Source organism: Heterocephalus glaber, unplaced genomic scaffold (assembly GCF_053883595.1).
Source record: "Heterocephalus glaber isolate CG9 unplaced genomic scaffold, H.glaber_assembly_v1.0 deba00001428, whole genome shotgun sequence".
Lineage (NCBI taxonomy): Eukaryota > Metazoa > Chordata > Mammalia > Rodentia > Bathyergidae > Heterocephalus > Heterocephalus glaber.
This window is the reverse complement of record NW_028258293.1, coordinates 12,915,484-12,930,329: the sequence shown is the minus strand read 5'-3', so window position 1 is coordinate 12,930,329 and position 14,846 is coordinate 12,915,484. Positions and strand designations below refer to the sequence as shown.

At 50.1% G+C, this 14,846-nt stretch overlaps 1 protein-coding gene across 1 annotated transcript; it reads left to right on the top strand.

The window, feature by feature from the left end:
* The first annotated feature begins 5,314 nt into the window (after window positions 1-5,314).
* Window positions 5,315-7,938, top strand: Myod1 (myogenic differentiation 1). Its single transcript, XM_004851509.3, has 3 exons — window positions 5,315-6,178; window positions 6,634-6,712; window positions 7,015-7,938. The coding sequence occupies exons 1-3, from the start codon at window positions 5,552-5,554 to the stop codon at window positions 7,263-7,265; spliced, it is 957 nt and encodes a 318-aa protein (XP_004851566.1). The 5' UTR covers window positions 5,315-5,551; the 3' UTR covers window positions 7,266-7,938.
* Window positions 7,939-14,846: the final 6,908 nt, after the last annotated feature.

Genomic DNA, 14,846 nt, shown 5'->3' with positions numbered 1-14,846 from the left:
ATAGGGGGACACTCGGTGGATTCAGGAACAACAAATAAAGGGCTGGGGCCTGCCTCATCTAGCCCATGTTTTCACCCCCTGACCCTTCTACACTCCTGCATCCTGCCCAAATATGTGGCCTGGGCCAGCTCCAGTGCACAGGCCACAAGTCCTGCCTGGGCAGGGCAGGGGTGTCTGAAGCCTGGGGCAGGTGCAGGCTGGATCGGGTGTCTCCAGGCTATATATATTATATATATACATGCTGGGAACCCCAGCCCGGCTGCTCCCTGAGGGGGCAGCACTGTGGGGGCCCACCCAGGCCCACATTCCTGCCCAGAGGCTAGCTCTCCAATTATAGCCCCTGAGTAGGCTGGCCAAGGAGGCTGAGGAGGGAGGACTGGAAAGGGCAGAGGGAGAAGGGGCACCCAGCAGCCCTCCTTCTTACCCCTGCCAAAGGAGCCCCTCACGTGAAGACAGGAGAACAAGGTCAAGGAGAGGCATGCACAGAGCCAGAATTGGGGGAGAGGTTCTGGGGAGCCCTCTACAGTCCTTCAGCTCATGCCCTTGGGCTCTTCCAGAACCAGCCCAGCCCCTGTGGGAGGAACACCCTTGACTAGATGTCACAGTGAAGTATTTGGGACTCTTTCAGCTTCCATACTTGAATTCCGCCCACTCTACCCCTAGTCCAGCACTAGAATTGAAAGGACACCAGGTCCCAGTGCGGACACATTTCTCCCTGCTCTTTGGATAATGGACAGGATGGCAGTGTTGACAAACCTCTCTCCAAAGCCATGCCACAAGCAGGATGATCCCAGGTGGGAGTGGATCCCAGGCCTGGAGAAGTCTGTATAGGTCACCAATTCGGTGAGCTGCAGCCTTTTTTCAAGTGGCAAAGCCTCACAGCAAAAGAAAATCCCCACTTGGAAGCCCATTAGAAAAGTGGCATTTACCACTGGTATGTGCACGCATTTCAAAACAGTGCTTCCTAATTACAGAAAAAGGAGATGCTGCAAATCAACTTTATAACTGTCAAAGCAGTTTAGATTTATAAGACACAAGTGATAAAATGCAGTAAATGCATTTGGTAAGTTGCAAACATATAACATTTACTAATTGTAAAGGCACCTTGCTGACAGCCCGAAAGAGGTGTTCATGAACTGAAAACATGCAAAGCAAAGTTGCAATCACTTACGTCTCTGCATCCAATTTATTTCTGTATTTTCTTTGCTTACTTAGGCCTGGGAAAAAACTAGATTTGCATAGATAAGGGGTTTGAGGAGCATCAGTGGAAATCTCAGTATACTCTTTAAGAAAGTCGATTTATTCATTTATTGAGTGCCAAATATGTGCTAGGTCATCTGCTGAGACCTGAACAAGTGGGAAGAAATACTTTTTCAATGTAAACCGTAACTATAACAATTATAAGTATTTACATTCCTCATTGGGTATTTAAGTCACATATTAGTATTTTTCTTCACACTATCACAATATTACAACATACCATGTATAACTTCCCAACATAAAGTGTTTTCCCCCATGAAGATGAGCCAGTGCTGTGCCTGGGAAGAACATGTATGTCTAATCATACATGTGACTGGCTAGTTTTGAAGAAATAAAACCACTAATGATTCACGACTTTCAAATATATGCATAGAGATCCAAAGAGCATGGATCATGCCTTCTTTCACTTGATATTTACCAAGTTACTACTATGAATCGGCTGCCGAGGTTTCTAGAAATGCCATGGTAAACTAAACACCCTTACCTTTGTGATTGATCCCATGTCAACCAATGATCAAACTGACAGAGAAGATCATCAAAAAGTGTCAGTGTCACCAAGGAAAGGAGCAGGGTGACCTGGAGAAAGGGAAGGAGGTACTTGAGAGGGCATGTTCAGAGACATTTGAGCTAAGACCTGATATACGAAAAGCAGCCCATTCTGGGCAGAGCCCAGGGACAGTGCTATAAGCTTAGAGCAGCAAGTGCAAGGCTCTGAGGCAGGATCCTGGCCAGAGTGCTGAAAGAAACCAAAGGAGGTCGGGCAGACTGGAATGGGGCCATGGAAGGGAACAATGACTCTAGATGAGTTGGAGAGAAAAGCCAAAGCCAGCTCCTACAGGTCCTGTAAACCAGGGTAAGGAGATGAGATATTCTTCTAAATGCAGCAAGGAAGTAGGAGTTTAAAGTAGAAGTGTGGTGTGATCTAATTTATGTTTTTAAAGGTTTACTGAGGCTGCTGTGTAGTGAATGGATTACTACAGGGGCCAGAGCAGCCAGGTTATTGGAGTCATCCAGCCCAACCGTGTGGCAGCTTAGTACAGGACAGTGACACTGGGGATGGATGGACTTAGGAGATGTCTTAGAGGTAGACAGGACATCCTCATGCACAGATGTCTTGTGTTAGTCAGCTTCCTTTTGCTGTGATAAAACACCTGACACCCGCAACTTAAAGGAGGAGATGTTTACTTTGGCTCATGATTTCAGAGGTGTCAGTCCCTGGTCAGTTGGCCCCAAAGCAGAAATACCATGGTGGAAGAGCATGGCAGAGGAAATCCACCCACCCTGTGACATTCAGGAAGCAGAGATCAGGAGAAGGGATCAGGGACCAGACGTGGTCCCCATGGTCATGCCTGTATGGCCCATCCAGACACATGCATAAGTGTCCTTTACTTCTCCAAGGTATCTCTCAAGCCAACGAAGTTGATTTCATACCTCCCCTCTGGAACTCAGCCCCGTGAATCCTCCTGCCTATTCTATATCTCCCCTGGGTGTTTAACATGAGTTTCAAATTTTACTCAAGCTGGACTCTGGATCTGCCACCTGAACACCAGCTCTTTCGCCATTCTTAGCTCCTCTCTTCTCCCCAGATCCACATCCAATCCTGAATAAATTTTGCTGGCTCCATCTTGGAAATCCATCTGGAACTGAACCACTTTTCACCAGCTCCGCTGCTGCCACCCAAATCTAGGTGGCATCATCACTCGCTTGGATTTCATGATAGCATCCTGACTGGTCTTGCTTCTGCCCTTGCCCTCCGGTCACCAGTATGTCTCTGTTAAAATGAGTTGGGTGGTCCGGGGATTTAGCTCAGTGGTTCCACTGCCTGCCTCGAAAGCGCAAGGACCCAAGTTGGATCCCCCGTACAAAAAAAAAAAATGAGTTGTGCAATGACACTCACTTCTCCTGCTCAAGCCCTCCAAAGGCTTTCCATCTCAGAATACAATCCCTTCTCTCCCACTCTGACCCATCTCCCCCATTCTCCCCTGGCTCACTCTGTTCATCCCAAGGAAGCAACATTTGACATTTCAGATAACCAGATATATAAAAAGCAGCCAATCATGAGCTGACAAGGGAAAGTACTACAAACTTCGAGCAGCAAGTAGAAGCTCTGAGGTAGCATCCTGACCAGAGCATTGAAAGAAAGGAAGAGAGGTCAGGCTGAGTGGAATGGGGCTATCAACAGTGATGAGAGCTGGAGAGACAAGCTGAAGCCAATTTATGACTCATAGACATATAAGCCTCCTTTCTGTGCTTTAAACCTGAAAACCATGGTACTGCCCCAGGACCTTTGTACGTATTCCTCCTTCTATGTGGCCCCAGATTTCTGCTTCTGCCTCCCTGCATTCAGGTCTCTGCTCTAATGTAAGTAGCTCAGAGAGGCCTTCCCGATGGCCCCGTATAGTAAAATAATTTTCATCACTTTGTTGTTCCCTTCTCTTGCTTTATTTGTCTTTGCAGAATTTGTAACCTCCTGACATTGTATGCTTGATTGCTTATTTGTTTGTCACCCTGCCCTGTTGTATGCACCATGCAGGCAGAGCCGGCTCTAGCATACAGTGGACACTCCATAACTCTGCAAAGTGACACAATGGAGCGAAGGGGCAGCTTCAGTGCTACTCCCACTGCCAGAAGATGAAGTAGGTAACGTCCCCAAAGAGCCTTCTGGATCTGGTAGGAGGAGAGAGATCCCCTGGGTCCTGAGAGGCCAGCTAGGATGGCTTCTGGAAGTTAATGGAAAAGGCTTGGAGATCACTCTTGCTTAAATTTCCAGAGTCCAGGAAGGGAGACCAGGTTAAGAGTGCAGAACTACAGGTGTCAGTGAGCCTGCAGGGAAGAGGTACAACTGACGCGTCCAGAGAAACTGAGCCTGGAGACTCCATGGGTCCCGCCAGGGTTCAGCACCACAGGCAAAGGCCAGGAAGCCTGCTCAGGATACCATGCAGCAGCTGTTGGGGACCCAGGCCAGCCCCCTTGCCACAATAGCCCTGCACCTCCACTGGGGTCTTCCATATCCTCCCTCTCTTTAGCTTGTCACTGCCACAATTACTCCAAGAGACTGCTATTGTCCCCAGATTTATCAGTGGAAACTGGGGTTCCAGACAGAGATGTGACTTCCACAAAATCACACAGACTCTACTCTGCAGGGAGAGCATAGGGCCAGGTCCTGGCATTTGCGACCTTCATGAAAGACACTTCCCTTGGCTCACACAGAGCAAGCTGAGACAAGCCCTAGGCGGAGTGTTTGCATCCGGGCCTAGGCCCCCCAGCCTCTGGCATGGACCCGGGTGGGGACACGCGTACTGTTAAGGTTAGCGGGAGTCTGCCTCCTTCCTTGCCGGCCTGGACCTGGCAGGACGGCACGAAGTTTTAGGGCCGATTCCCAACTCCCGGATACAAGATGGGTTTTCTGTGTCCACGGAAGATGGGCTGGGCCCGCGGCCCCTGAGGTAACTCCAGGGCGGAGGTTGGGTGAGTGTCATCACCTCCTCGTAGTAGGTCTCAGGCTCGCCCCTTAGACTCCGGGTCTCGAAGTCCCCTGCGAGGCTTCTCCGCCTCTGTCTAGCTTTCTGCAGTCTCTTAGCCTCGTTGAGGGTATCTCTCACGTCTCTGCCGTGTTCCTTGCGTCTCCCTCCAAATCTCTCCGGATTTTATTTCTATTCCTGACCTGCTCCTGGTTTTCTCACAAATCGGGGCAAGGGAAGCGGTCGCAGCAAGCGCTCCCTGAGGACGCAGGAGTCGGGCGCTGGAGGGCTTGGAAAGTGTGCGCGACAATCCTTTCTCTGCCTTTTGGCTAAAATCAAGTGTAGAGTGTGCGCGACAGCCAAGTGCAGCCGCGTCGGGCCACTAGAGCCGGCCGGGCTCCCGCCTAGGGAGGAGCCGGGGAGCGCGCACGCGAGTGCCCAGAGACAGGAGGGGGGCGCTCCTGGGCCCCCGGGCACCCAGGGGACCCCAGGCCCCGCCCCTCGCGTTCCTATTGGCCTCGGACTCCCCCGCCCCACGCCGCCCTCTCCAACTCCCCGGCTTTTAGGCTACTACAGACAAATTGCCCGGGGCGCCCGGCGAGGAGCTGGGAGTGGGGACGCCGCGGGACGCCACCGCCCCGCCGCCACTTTCCCCGCCGCACCTCCGGCTGGACAGGACTGGGCGGGGTGGGGGACAGTCGGTCGTGCATTCAAATCCCAGCACTTTGCCACCGCACCGCTGGGGCTGCGGAGTGAGGGGCGGAAAGTTCAGGGCAACTCCTGCCGCTTGGATTGGGCGAGACCAGGACCGCACCATCCCCTGCTGGGACATGGAGTTACTGTCGCCGCCGCTCAGAGACGTAGACTTGACGGGCCCGGACGGCTCTCTCTGCTCCTTTGTCACAGCCGATGACTTCTATGACGACCCATGTTTCGACTCCCCGGATCTGCGCTTTTTCGAGGACCTGGACCCACGCCTGGTGCACGTGGGCGCGCTCCTGAAGCCCGAGGAGCATTCGCACTTCCCGGCAGCTGTGCACCCAGCCTCGGGTGCGCGCGAGGACGAGCATGTGCGCGCACCCAGCGGGCACCACCAGGCCGGCCGCTGCCTCCTGTGGGCCTGCAAAGCTTGCAAGCGCAAGACCACTAACGCAGACCGCCGCAAGGCTGCCACCATGCGCGAGCGCCGCCGCCTGAGCAAAGTCAACGAGGCTTTCGAGACGCTCAAGCGCTGCACGTCCAGCAACCCGAACCAGCGGCTGCCCAAGGTGGAGATCCTGCGCAACGCCATCCGCTACATCGAGGGCCTGCAGGCTCTGCTGCGCGACCAGGACGCCGCGCCCCCTGGCGCCGCCGCCTTCTACGCGCCGGGCCCGCTGCCCCCAGGCCGCGGGGGCGAGCACTACAGTGGCGACTCGGACGCGTCCAGCCCGCGCTCCAACTGCTCCGACGGCATGGTAAGGCTGGGACCCGGGCCGGGAGAGACGGAGGCAGCGCTCCTTACGTCTGCGACGCGTTTCCTAGCGCGGGGAACCGGTCCTTGGGGTAGGGAGCCTTCCTGGGAGTGCGTCCCTGCGCCCCGGGCAGCGTACGCTGGGGTAGCCCAAAACTTTGGACGAACGCGATCCGCCAGATCGGGGCGCTAATAGAACACTGCGCCGACCTGAAAGTATGATTTTTCTCCACTAATCCCTATTTCCAAAATGTAGATTTGGGCCACTAAGTGATCGCCCACCCTCCGTTTGGCCTTGCGTGCCGCAGATACCAGCTCCTGCGGGCTCCTACTTCTCATCACAGACAGATCTGGTCCCAGAATTTGTGGCTGACACTTGGGGGCGGCGGGCTGCTGGGAGTGGTGCTTGGGCCCCTAGCGGTCCCGCGGCCCTGACTGGGACGTCCTTGCTGTTTGCAGATGGACTACAGCGGCCCCCCGAGTGGCGCCCGGCGGCGGAACTGCTACGACGGCGCCTGCTACAGCGAGGCGCCCAGCGGTGCGTATTCCCCGCTTCGCGCCGCGCGCGCCTCCTTCGCGTATCCCCCCCGGAGCGGCCCTGGCCTCCCTCTATCTCATCCCCCCTCCGGCACACGCTTGCATCCGGGGTCCCGGCGCACCGAATGAAATTCTGCGCGTGCGGCTCCCTCCCCTTTCGCCCCGCACTCTCTCGCTGGCTAGATCGCCCCAGAGGCTGGCAGGTCCTCAGTTTCCCCTCTGCCCCACTCTGCGCTGGGCCCAGGGGTGGGACCTTGCCCCGCAGCTCAACCTCTGCTGACGAACTCCCCGCTCCCCGCGCAGAGCCCAGGCCTGGGAAGGGGGCGGCGGTGTCGAGCCTCGACTGCCTGTCCAGCATTGTCCAGCGGATCTCCACGGAGAGCCCCGCCGCGCCCGCGCTCCTGCAGGCCGACGCTCCGCCAGAGTCGCCTCCGCGCCAGCAAGAAGCGGCCGCCCCCAGCGAGGGCGAGCTGGGCGCCCCCACCCCTTCCCCGGACGCCACCTCGCAGGGTCCCTCGGGCGCGAACCCCAACCCCATCTACCAGGTGCTTTGAGGGGCGCGATGCCCTCCCGAGGGATGGTGCTCTAGGGTCCCTCGAGCCCAAAGGTTGAGTTTAAATGCCACTCCTCCCAAGCGCGCTTTAAAAGCGACCCCTCCCGGGCGGGAGAGACCGGTCACCTGGAAAGCGTTCCCGCCCCCTTGACCGCAGCGCGAGGACGCTGCGGGTTTTCCACGCGGCACCTTTCCCCGACACTCACGCGATGGCCGCCTGGGGTTTCTCGGTGAGGCGCAGCCACCCTTCAAGGGCCAGGCCCTTCCTTTTCCGTGCTGCCTCCAGCAAGGGGGCTGAGACCCTTGCAAATCTACGCCCCCCCCCATCACCACCACCACCACATCCGGGTGTTTTTTAGGGGCTCGGCCCCTACCTTCCAGAGACCTCGCTACATGCTACACCCACCTTTCCCCACCGCCTGCGGGGTGCGCTCCAGCCCCCCCTCCCACCCCGTCCCGCGGTTCAGGACCACTTTTTGTAATACTTTTTGTAATCTATTCCTGTAAATAAGAGTTGCTTTGCCAGAGCAGGAGCCCCTAGGGCTGTATTTATCTCTGAGGCATGGTGTGTGGTGCAACAGGGACTTTGTATGTTTATACGGCAGGCGAGCGAGCTGCGGGCGCTCGTTGCGGGCGCTCGCTCGGGTGTTGGAAATAAAGACGCTAATTTATACAGCGGTGGCTCCGGCTTTCCTTAGGCTGGGGGTTGCGGGTGGGGTCGAGATCTGGAGGAAGCGTAGCGAGCTGCGCCAGCTGCCCCGCAGCGACCCCTGTCGGCAGCAGACGGATTGCAGGAAGACAGCCTGCTGCCACCGGAAGGAGAGCGTGTCTCCCACTTGAGGGAGTCCCCGACCTTGACTTACAGCTCCACGCACAAGTCAGTGATTCTCAGGGAAGGATCCACAATAGATTGATCTGCGTAGTTTAAAAAAAAAAATCCTTGCCCGGCCCCTCCTCCTAGAGACTCAGATTTAATGTCTGTGCAGATACCCAGGCCACTTACTGTCATTTTTCAAAAGCTCCCCCTGGTGATCCTGAAGTATTGTATACAAGACAATCATGCCCTCCAAATGAACCGAGTGACCCTAGGTGTCTCCAGAGGATCACCGGGAGGTCATGGCCCCAGGTGTCACTCAGTCCTTGCAGGGAGAGAACATAGGATAGGTGCCCACAGCATTAAGAGGAAAACCCAAAGCGAGCAGCTTTGCACACCCTGGTATTCACAGGCTCTTAACGATAGATGACGCAAAGGTACAGCATCCCAGACAGGCTGCTCCACTCAGCCTGTAACCCGCACTTGCAGGGTCCAGGGCCTGTTCCATCTCATAAGAAGACAGGGTGCAAGTGCCTTGAGGAGAGGGCCATGCAGGACCAGCATCGTCCCAAGTGGCATACATGCTTTCCTCAGACTGTAAACTCCAAGAGCAGGGCAAGGGCCTCTGGTTTAGCATAGGTGCTGAGGACGGCTTCCTAAAGGGGAGGCCACCGCAGCTTGTTTTGTGAAACAAGAGTAGACTATGGTCACAATGCCCATGGAGGGACACCAGCCACACACAGACACCTCTGCCCTCCCTTTGTCTCCAAGGCCAAGAAAGGGGTGGCCAGGCAAATGTTCCTTCCCACTCACATGCACAGTACCTCAGCACCACCTACGTTCGCCCTGCAGACCCTTTCCCTGAAACCCGACAGGCCCATGTTCAAGTGGTGGGCAGACCCTTGGCTCATTGGCTCATTCTTGACTTTATCCATTCAACAGATGCCAGGTCCTGTGCTGGGAGGAATCAGAGACCACTGGACACAGTTCCTGCCCTTAGGAGCCACCCAGACTTTTGGGGGATCGCATCATGATCACACGATGAGTGCAGCACCATGATGGGAGCAGGGGGTATGAAAGGAGCAGAGGGAAAGTTCCCTAACCAGTCTTCTGTGGGCCTAGACAAGCAGATAACCTCTAATAAGTCTGGCAGCACCTGGCCAAGAGGGAGGAGGCACCAAAGCAGGGTGCTCCAAATTGAGGCGATAGCAAGTGCAAAGAGCCAGAGTAAGAGAGAGAAAACCGCCTTCAGCCAACCAAAGGTGTTCCGGGGCAAGGGGCCAAGGCGAGGGGGGAAAGACAGAAGTAGGGGCACAGTGGATCCCATTTGGGCTTCATCCTGACAGCAGCAGGGAGCAGAAAGGAATGAAAGCAGAGCAAGGATATGAATAAACCTGTACTTTTGAATGGTCAGGTTGGGCAGGCAGAATGGACAGGAGGGAGCAAGGCTTGAGAGAGATAAGTGCTATAAGGGAAAGAAAGGGTGCAATGAGAGGTGGAATAAGAAGGTGATCAAATGAAGAGTGAGGAGGCAGTTTCTGCACTGAAGAAACCAACCGTAGACATGAAGGGGCTTCCAGCACACAGGGAGTCAGTGTGCAATTACAAAAAGGTGCCCCTTTGCTCCTGGGGAAGCTGTCCTGCTCCAGGGCTCATGGCTTTGCAAGCAGAAAGCAGGCTGGACCTCTGTCCCCACCCACCTCCTCAGGTAGGTGCACTTGTGCAGTGAACAATCTACGTAACTGTTCACAGCACCCTGAATATGGAAGCCCTAGGCAAGTGGGGAGAAAGAGAGAACCGGGATGACTTCAGTGGTGCCTCTAGTGGCGAATCTTGATTGTCAACTTGATTGGTTTGAAGGCCACCTAGGAAACGAGTAAAGCACAGGTGGGTATGTCTGGGTGTGCTATGAAGACGTGGCTTAGGGACTGTATGCAGTCCCTGGCCCCTTCTTATCTGGCTCTGTCGTCCTGCCCTCTGCTTCCCAGATGTGAGGGTTGAGTAGCTTTGCTCTGCCATGCCCTTCCACCATGATTTTTCCGCCTTGGAGCCAATTATAGACTGAAACCGTGAGCCAACATAACCCTTCCTCCTTGAAGTTGTGTATGTTGGAGATTCTGTCCCAGCAATGGAAAGCTGACCAAGACAGTGCCATTGTAATGATGGGGGCCTCGGGAAGAGAAGGAGGGATGGGAATGCATTTAGCCAGGACATTTCGAGTTGTAAGCAACAGAAACCTCATTCAAAGTAGCTTTAACCCAACCTGTGGTGCACTGGAAGGACACCAGGCAGCTCACACATGGAAGTGGAGCTATTCGCATCATAGCACCAGTGGGCTTGGGATCTGGGACTGGAGCCCCTTCCATTTTTCCATGCAGCCCTCTTTATCTTCTCTTCTTGGTTTCACTCTCTCCTAATCTATATTGGGTTTCTCCAGCACCTTGGGGGTTATCTCAGATCTCACTCTTGAACTCCAATTAGAAAATTCCCAGAGATCACATCTATTTGCACTAACTTGGGTTGTGAAGAAGGATTTAAACCCAGGCTGAAGGCTTCTAGAAATTTTGTGTTTTTGCCTGTTGCTCTGTGGTCTCCAAAGAGGAAGACAGAAGAAAGGGAGGAAAGTTAGAGGAGAAGCTGGAGATTAGATCACAACGTATCAGGGGCCTCTCTTGTCCCTTCCCTCAGTCCCCTCAGGGAGCATCTAGCTGAGCCCAACTCCATTTGCATTGTAGCCAAAACGTCGCTTTCTGTGGGGCCATTATTACCTTGGCTGGATCTGGAAGCACCAGAGCCATGTCCTTAGCACATACATATGTGTCTTGCATGTGTGTTCATACAATGGCACATGTGTGCCTAGAATGCACCACAGGCTGATATGCCCTGAAGACAACAGAGGTTAGGTCCCCTCCCTTCCACGAGCCTCTTCCAAAGCCCTGGGAAAAGCCCTAGAAATACATGGCCTAGTCCATGTGGTCTAGCTTCCTTTTTAATTTACTAAATTACTTTAAGAAATCCATTTATGATCACTCCATTTTTTAATTCTGATTTCCTCTTGTGTTTGGTGGCATTTATGGACATACTGAGACCCTATCTATAGGAATACAATTCATTTGGGTTGAGTGGAATATATTTTAAATAAATGGAATATAAAACAGAAGCAATAGTCTTGAAAAATATCACTGATTTTCACATTGAGAAGATAATCATACCGAAAGATAATTTATTAAAAGAAAGGGATCCCTTTTGAATAGAATTTTAGAGAAGACTCTTGCATTGTTTGATTTTCTAATCAATAAGGAACAGGGACTTGTATAAACACATTGGAAAAAATATTTAATTTTTTGCTAATCTGATATAAAACACTGACGTTAACAAAGATAGTTTAAAATTCATAACACTCCATTATAACTAGACCTCAACAACATCAACATATTTTTTAATGTAACCTGTCAATTTAAAAATATTTCAAATTTATCACCACACAAGAAACTCAAAATGACTTGAATTCTTACAGCCTACAGAGGAAAGAAACTTGACTGAGATTTCCCTAAATGTGACATCAATCCTAAAAGTGTACGTGACATTTCCAACCGAGTTACGAGCCTGAAAAATCTTCCTGAAGTTATCAATGGTACAAAACAAGTTTGGATCAACCATGTTGAAGGAAAGACTTCTCTCTCTCATAAGACTTCTCTTTCTCTCATAAGACGCTCTTATTCTCTGCACAGAAAATGATGCTATAAAACCACTGTCGCATGAAGAGGCTAAGAATGTGCAGCCTGGCAAGGTGGGAAGGGGTAGGCAAGGCTGCAAAAGGAGCAACAAGAGGAAAGCAGAAAGAGGCACAGAGGAGGAGGACCATCAAGACAAAGTTGATGATGTGATAATGATGAACAAGTTGGTTCTGGCTCAATTTTTTCCTCATCTGCAAGACATTTAAACTGCCTGCACACAAATCACTGCTATTTTTAAAAGTTATATTTGAGGCTGTGCAATATTTGTTTTTATACTGTACAGGATCACTTTTGTGGGGTTAACATTTTTTCAGATAATATTTAACGGTGGGTTTGAATCCATGTAGGACTCTCACGGGAGCAGAGGTGAGTGAGTCCAGAATGTATCAGTGGCCGTGTGATTGCCTGGGGCAGAGGCCTGACTGTGGCACTGGCCTCTTCTGGACCTTGGCTTGGACTTCAGCTTTCTCTCTGTGAAATGAAATGCCGTTTTTAAAAGGTATCGTGGCACACAGCTGTAATCCAGATGCTCTGGGAAGCCAAGGCAAGAGAATTGCAAGTTCAAGCCCAGCCTGGGGAACTTAGCAACTTACGGAGATCTTGTCTCAAAAAAAGGGTGGAGGGCTGGGGACGTAGCTTAGTGGTGCCGCACCTAGCTGGTAAATGCAAGGTCCTGAGGTTGATCCCTGGTACTGAAAAACGACAAAGCAAAACAAAGGTGAGGAGGGGCTGGAAATGTAACTCACTGTGAAGGACCTGGGCTCAATCCCCAGTACCAAAACAAAATGTATATTCCAGTTCTAAAATTCTTTAGTAATTCACTTAAAGTATTTCAGAAAAAACAAAAGAACAATGAGGTAGCTCAGTTTGCATGGTCCCAGGTCAGGACCCTGAGATGATGCAAACTGGGATTTTTCTCAGTATAGGCAAGTTATTTATACCCACCTATAGCTGATTTTTATAACCCCCTTAGCTGATTTTTCTTTCTTTTATTTTCCCCAAATTTTAATGAAGATATAAAACAAAATTTACCCTTTGAAAGTATTTCAGTGGTTTGTATCACATTCACAAGGTTGTAAAACCATCACCACTATCGAATTCCAGAATATTTTCATCACCCAAAAGAAACTCATACCTATCAGCAGTCACTCCCCACTATCTTTATGTCCTCCAGCCCTGGCACCCTTCAATCCACTTTCTATCTCCAAGGATTTGCCTATTTGGGGCATTTTACATAAATAGAATCACACAATATGTGGGGGTTTTGTGTCTGATTTTCACTTAGCATAATGTTTACAAGATACATCCACAGTGCAGCATGTATCAGTAGTTCATTCCTTGTGATGGCTGAATAATATTCCTTTGTATACATTTGGGTTGTTTTCACTTTTTAGCTATTATCAATAATACTGCTATGAACATCCATGCACAGGCTTCTGTTTAAACATATACTTTAAATTCTCTTGGGCATATATCTAAAATTGAAATGGCAGGGCATAACTTCATATTTAAATGTTTGAGGAACTGCCAAACTTTTCCAAAGCAGCTGTACCATTTTTCATTCCCATTGACGATGTATGGAAGTTCCAGTTTCTCCATATCCTTGACAACACTTAGTATTGTTGTCTTCTTTCTTATAAGCATCCTGGTGGGTATAAAGTGGCTTTAAGTTCCATTTCCCTAATGATGTTGAACATATTTTTTATGTCTTATTAGCCATTTGTATATCTTCTTTAAAGAAATAGCAATTCAAATCCTTTGGCCATTTAAAAGTTGAGTTACTTTTTATTGCTGGGTAATGAGAGTTCTTTACACATTCCAGATATCAGACCCTTATCAGATACATGACTTGCATTAGATTTTCTCTGAAGTGTGGATTGTCTTTTCACTTTTATCTCAGTGAAGTCCAATTTGCCTACCTTTTGTCTTCTTTTTCCTGTCCTCCTTCTTCCTTCTCTTCCTTTCTTCCTCTTCTCCTCTTCTTCCTCTTTCTCCTCTTCCTCCCCCTCCCCTTCTCCCCTCCCCTTCCCCCGTCTCTTTCTTATTCTGTTTTACTTGTGATTTTGATGGAATATCAAGAAACCACTTCCTAACCCAAGTTTCCAGAGTCTTATGGTTTAATTTCTTATTTTGGAATTTGATTCATCGCTTAATTTTTCCCGTGATGTGAAGAAAGGGATCCAAATTTGTCCTTTTGCACGTGGATATCCAGTCGTTCCAGCATCGTTTATTGAAAAGACTGTTTTCATCAAATTATCTCGGCACCTTTGCCAAAAATTAACTGCCCATGAATGTACGGGTTAATTTCTGGACTCTTAACTCTATTGTATTGATCTATGTCTATCCTTATGCCACCATCACACCATCTTGATAACTGTAGCTTTGTACCTAGTTTTGAAACCAGGAAGTGTGAGGCCTCCATTTTTGTTGTTGTTTTTATTCAAGATCTTTTTTTTTTCCCACTCTGGGTCCCTCACATTTAACAAAAGCATCTTTAAGTATCTCTATCTTGGTGTATTTTCAGCAGGTGATAACCTTACCTGGTAAAACCAGGGAGCTATAAATTTAAAGCAAGTCCTAGCTGAGCGCGGTGGCCACTCCTGTAACCCTAGCCACTTGGGAGGCTGAGGTTGATCTTCATTCCAAGCCAACCTGGGCAGCTTAGTGGGATCCCATTTCAAAAAACAAAACTAAAACACCAAAATAAAAAAGCAGGTTCTTGGTGCATAGAAAAAAGTAGTATCAGGAGTGATAAATTTTTCATTTTCAGTCATCTTTGATGCAGCTTATATAAGATAAATGTTTTGTTAATTTAATATCAATTGATAACAGACAAACAAGATAGCAACAGTTTTGTTGGCATTCTGAATACTTTCAAAAAAATATAACTTTTCTAAAAGTACAACACAGACGTGTCAGGCAATCAGTAAAAATATTTTTTTTCTGGAAGTTTTGGATATGTATAGTATTTGTCAGCTTTTTAAAATTTATATTTGGTCTTGATTTCTAAGTCTAAATATTCACTTTTGTC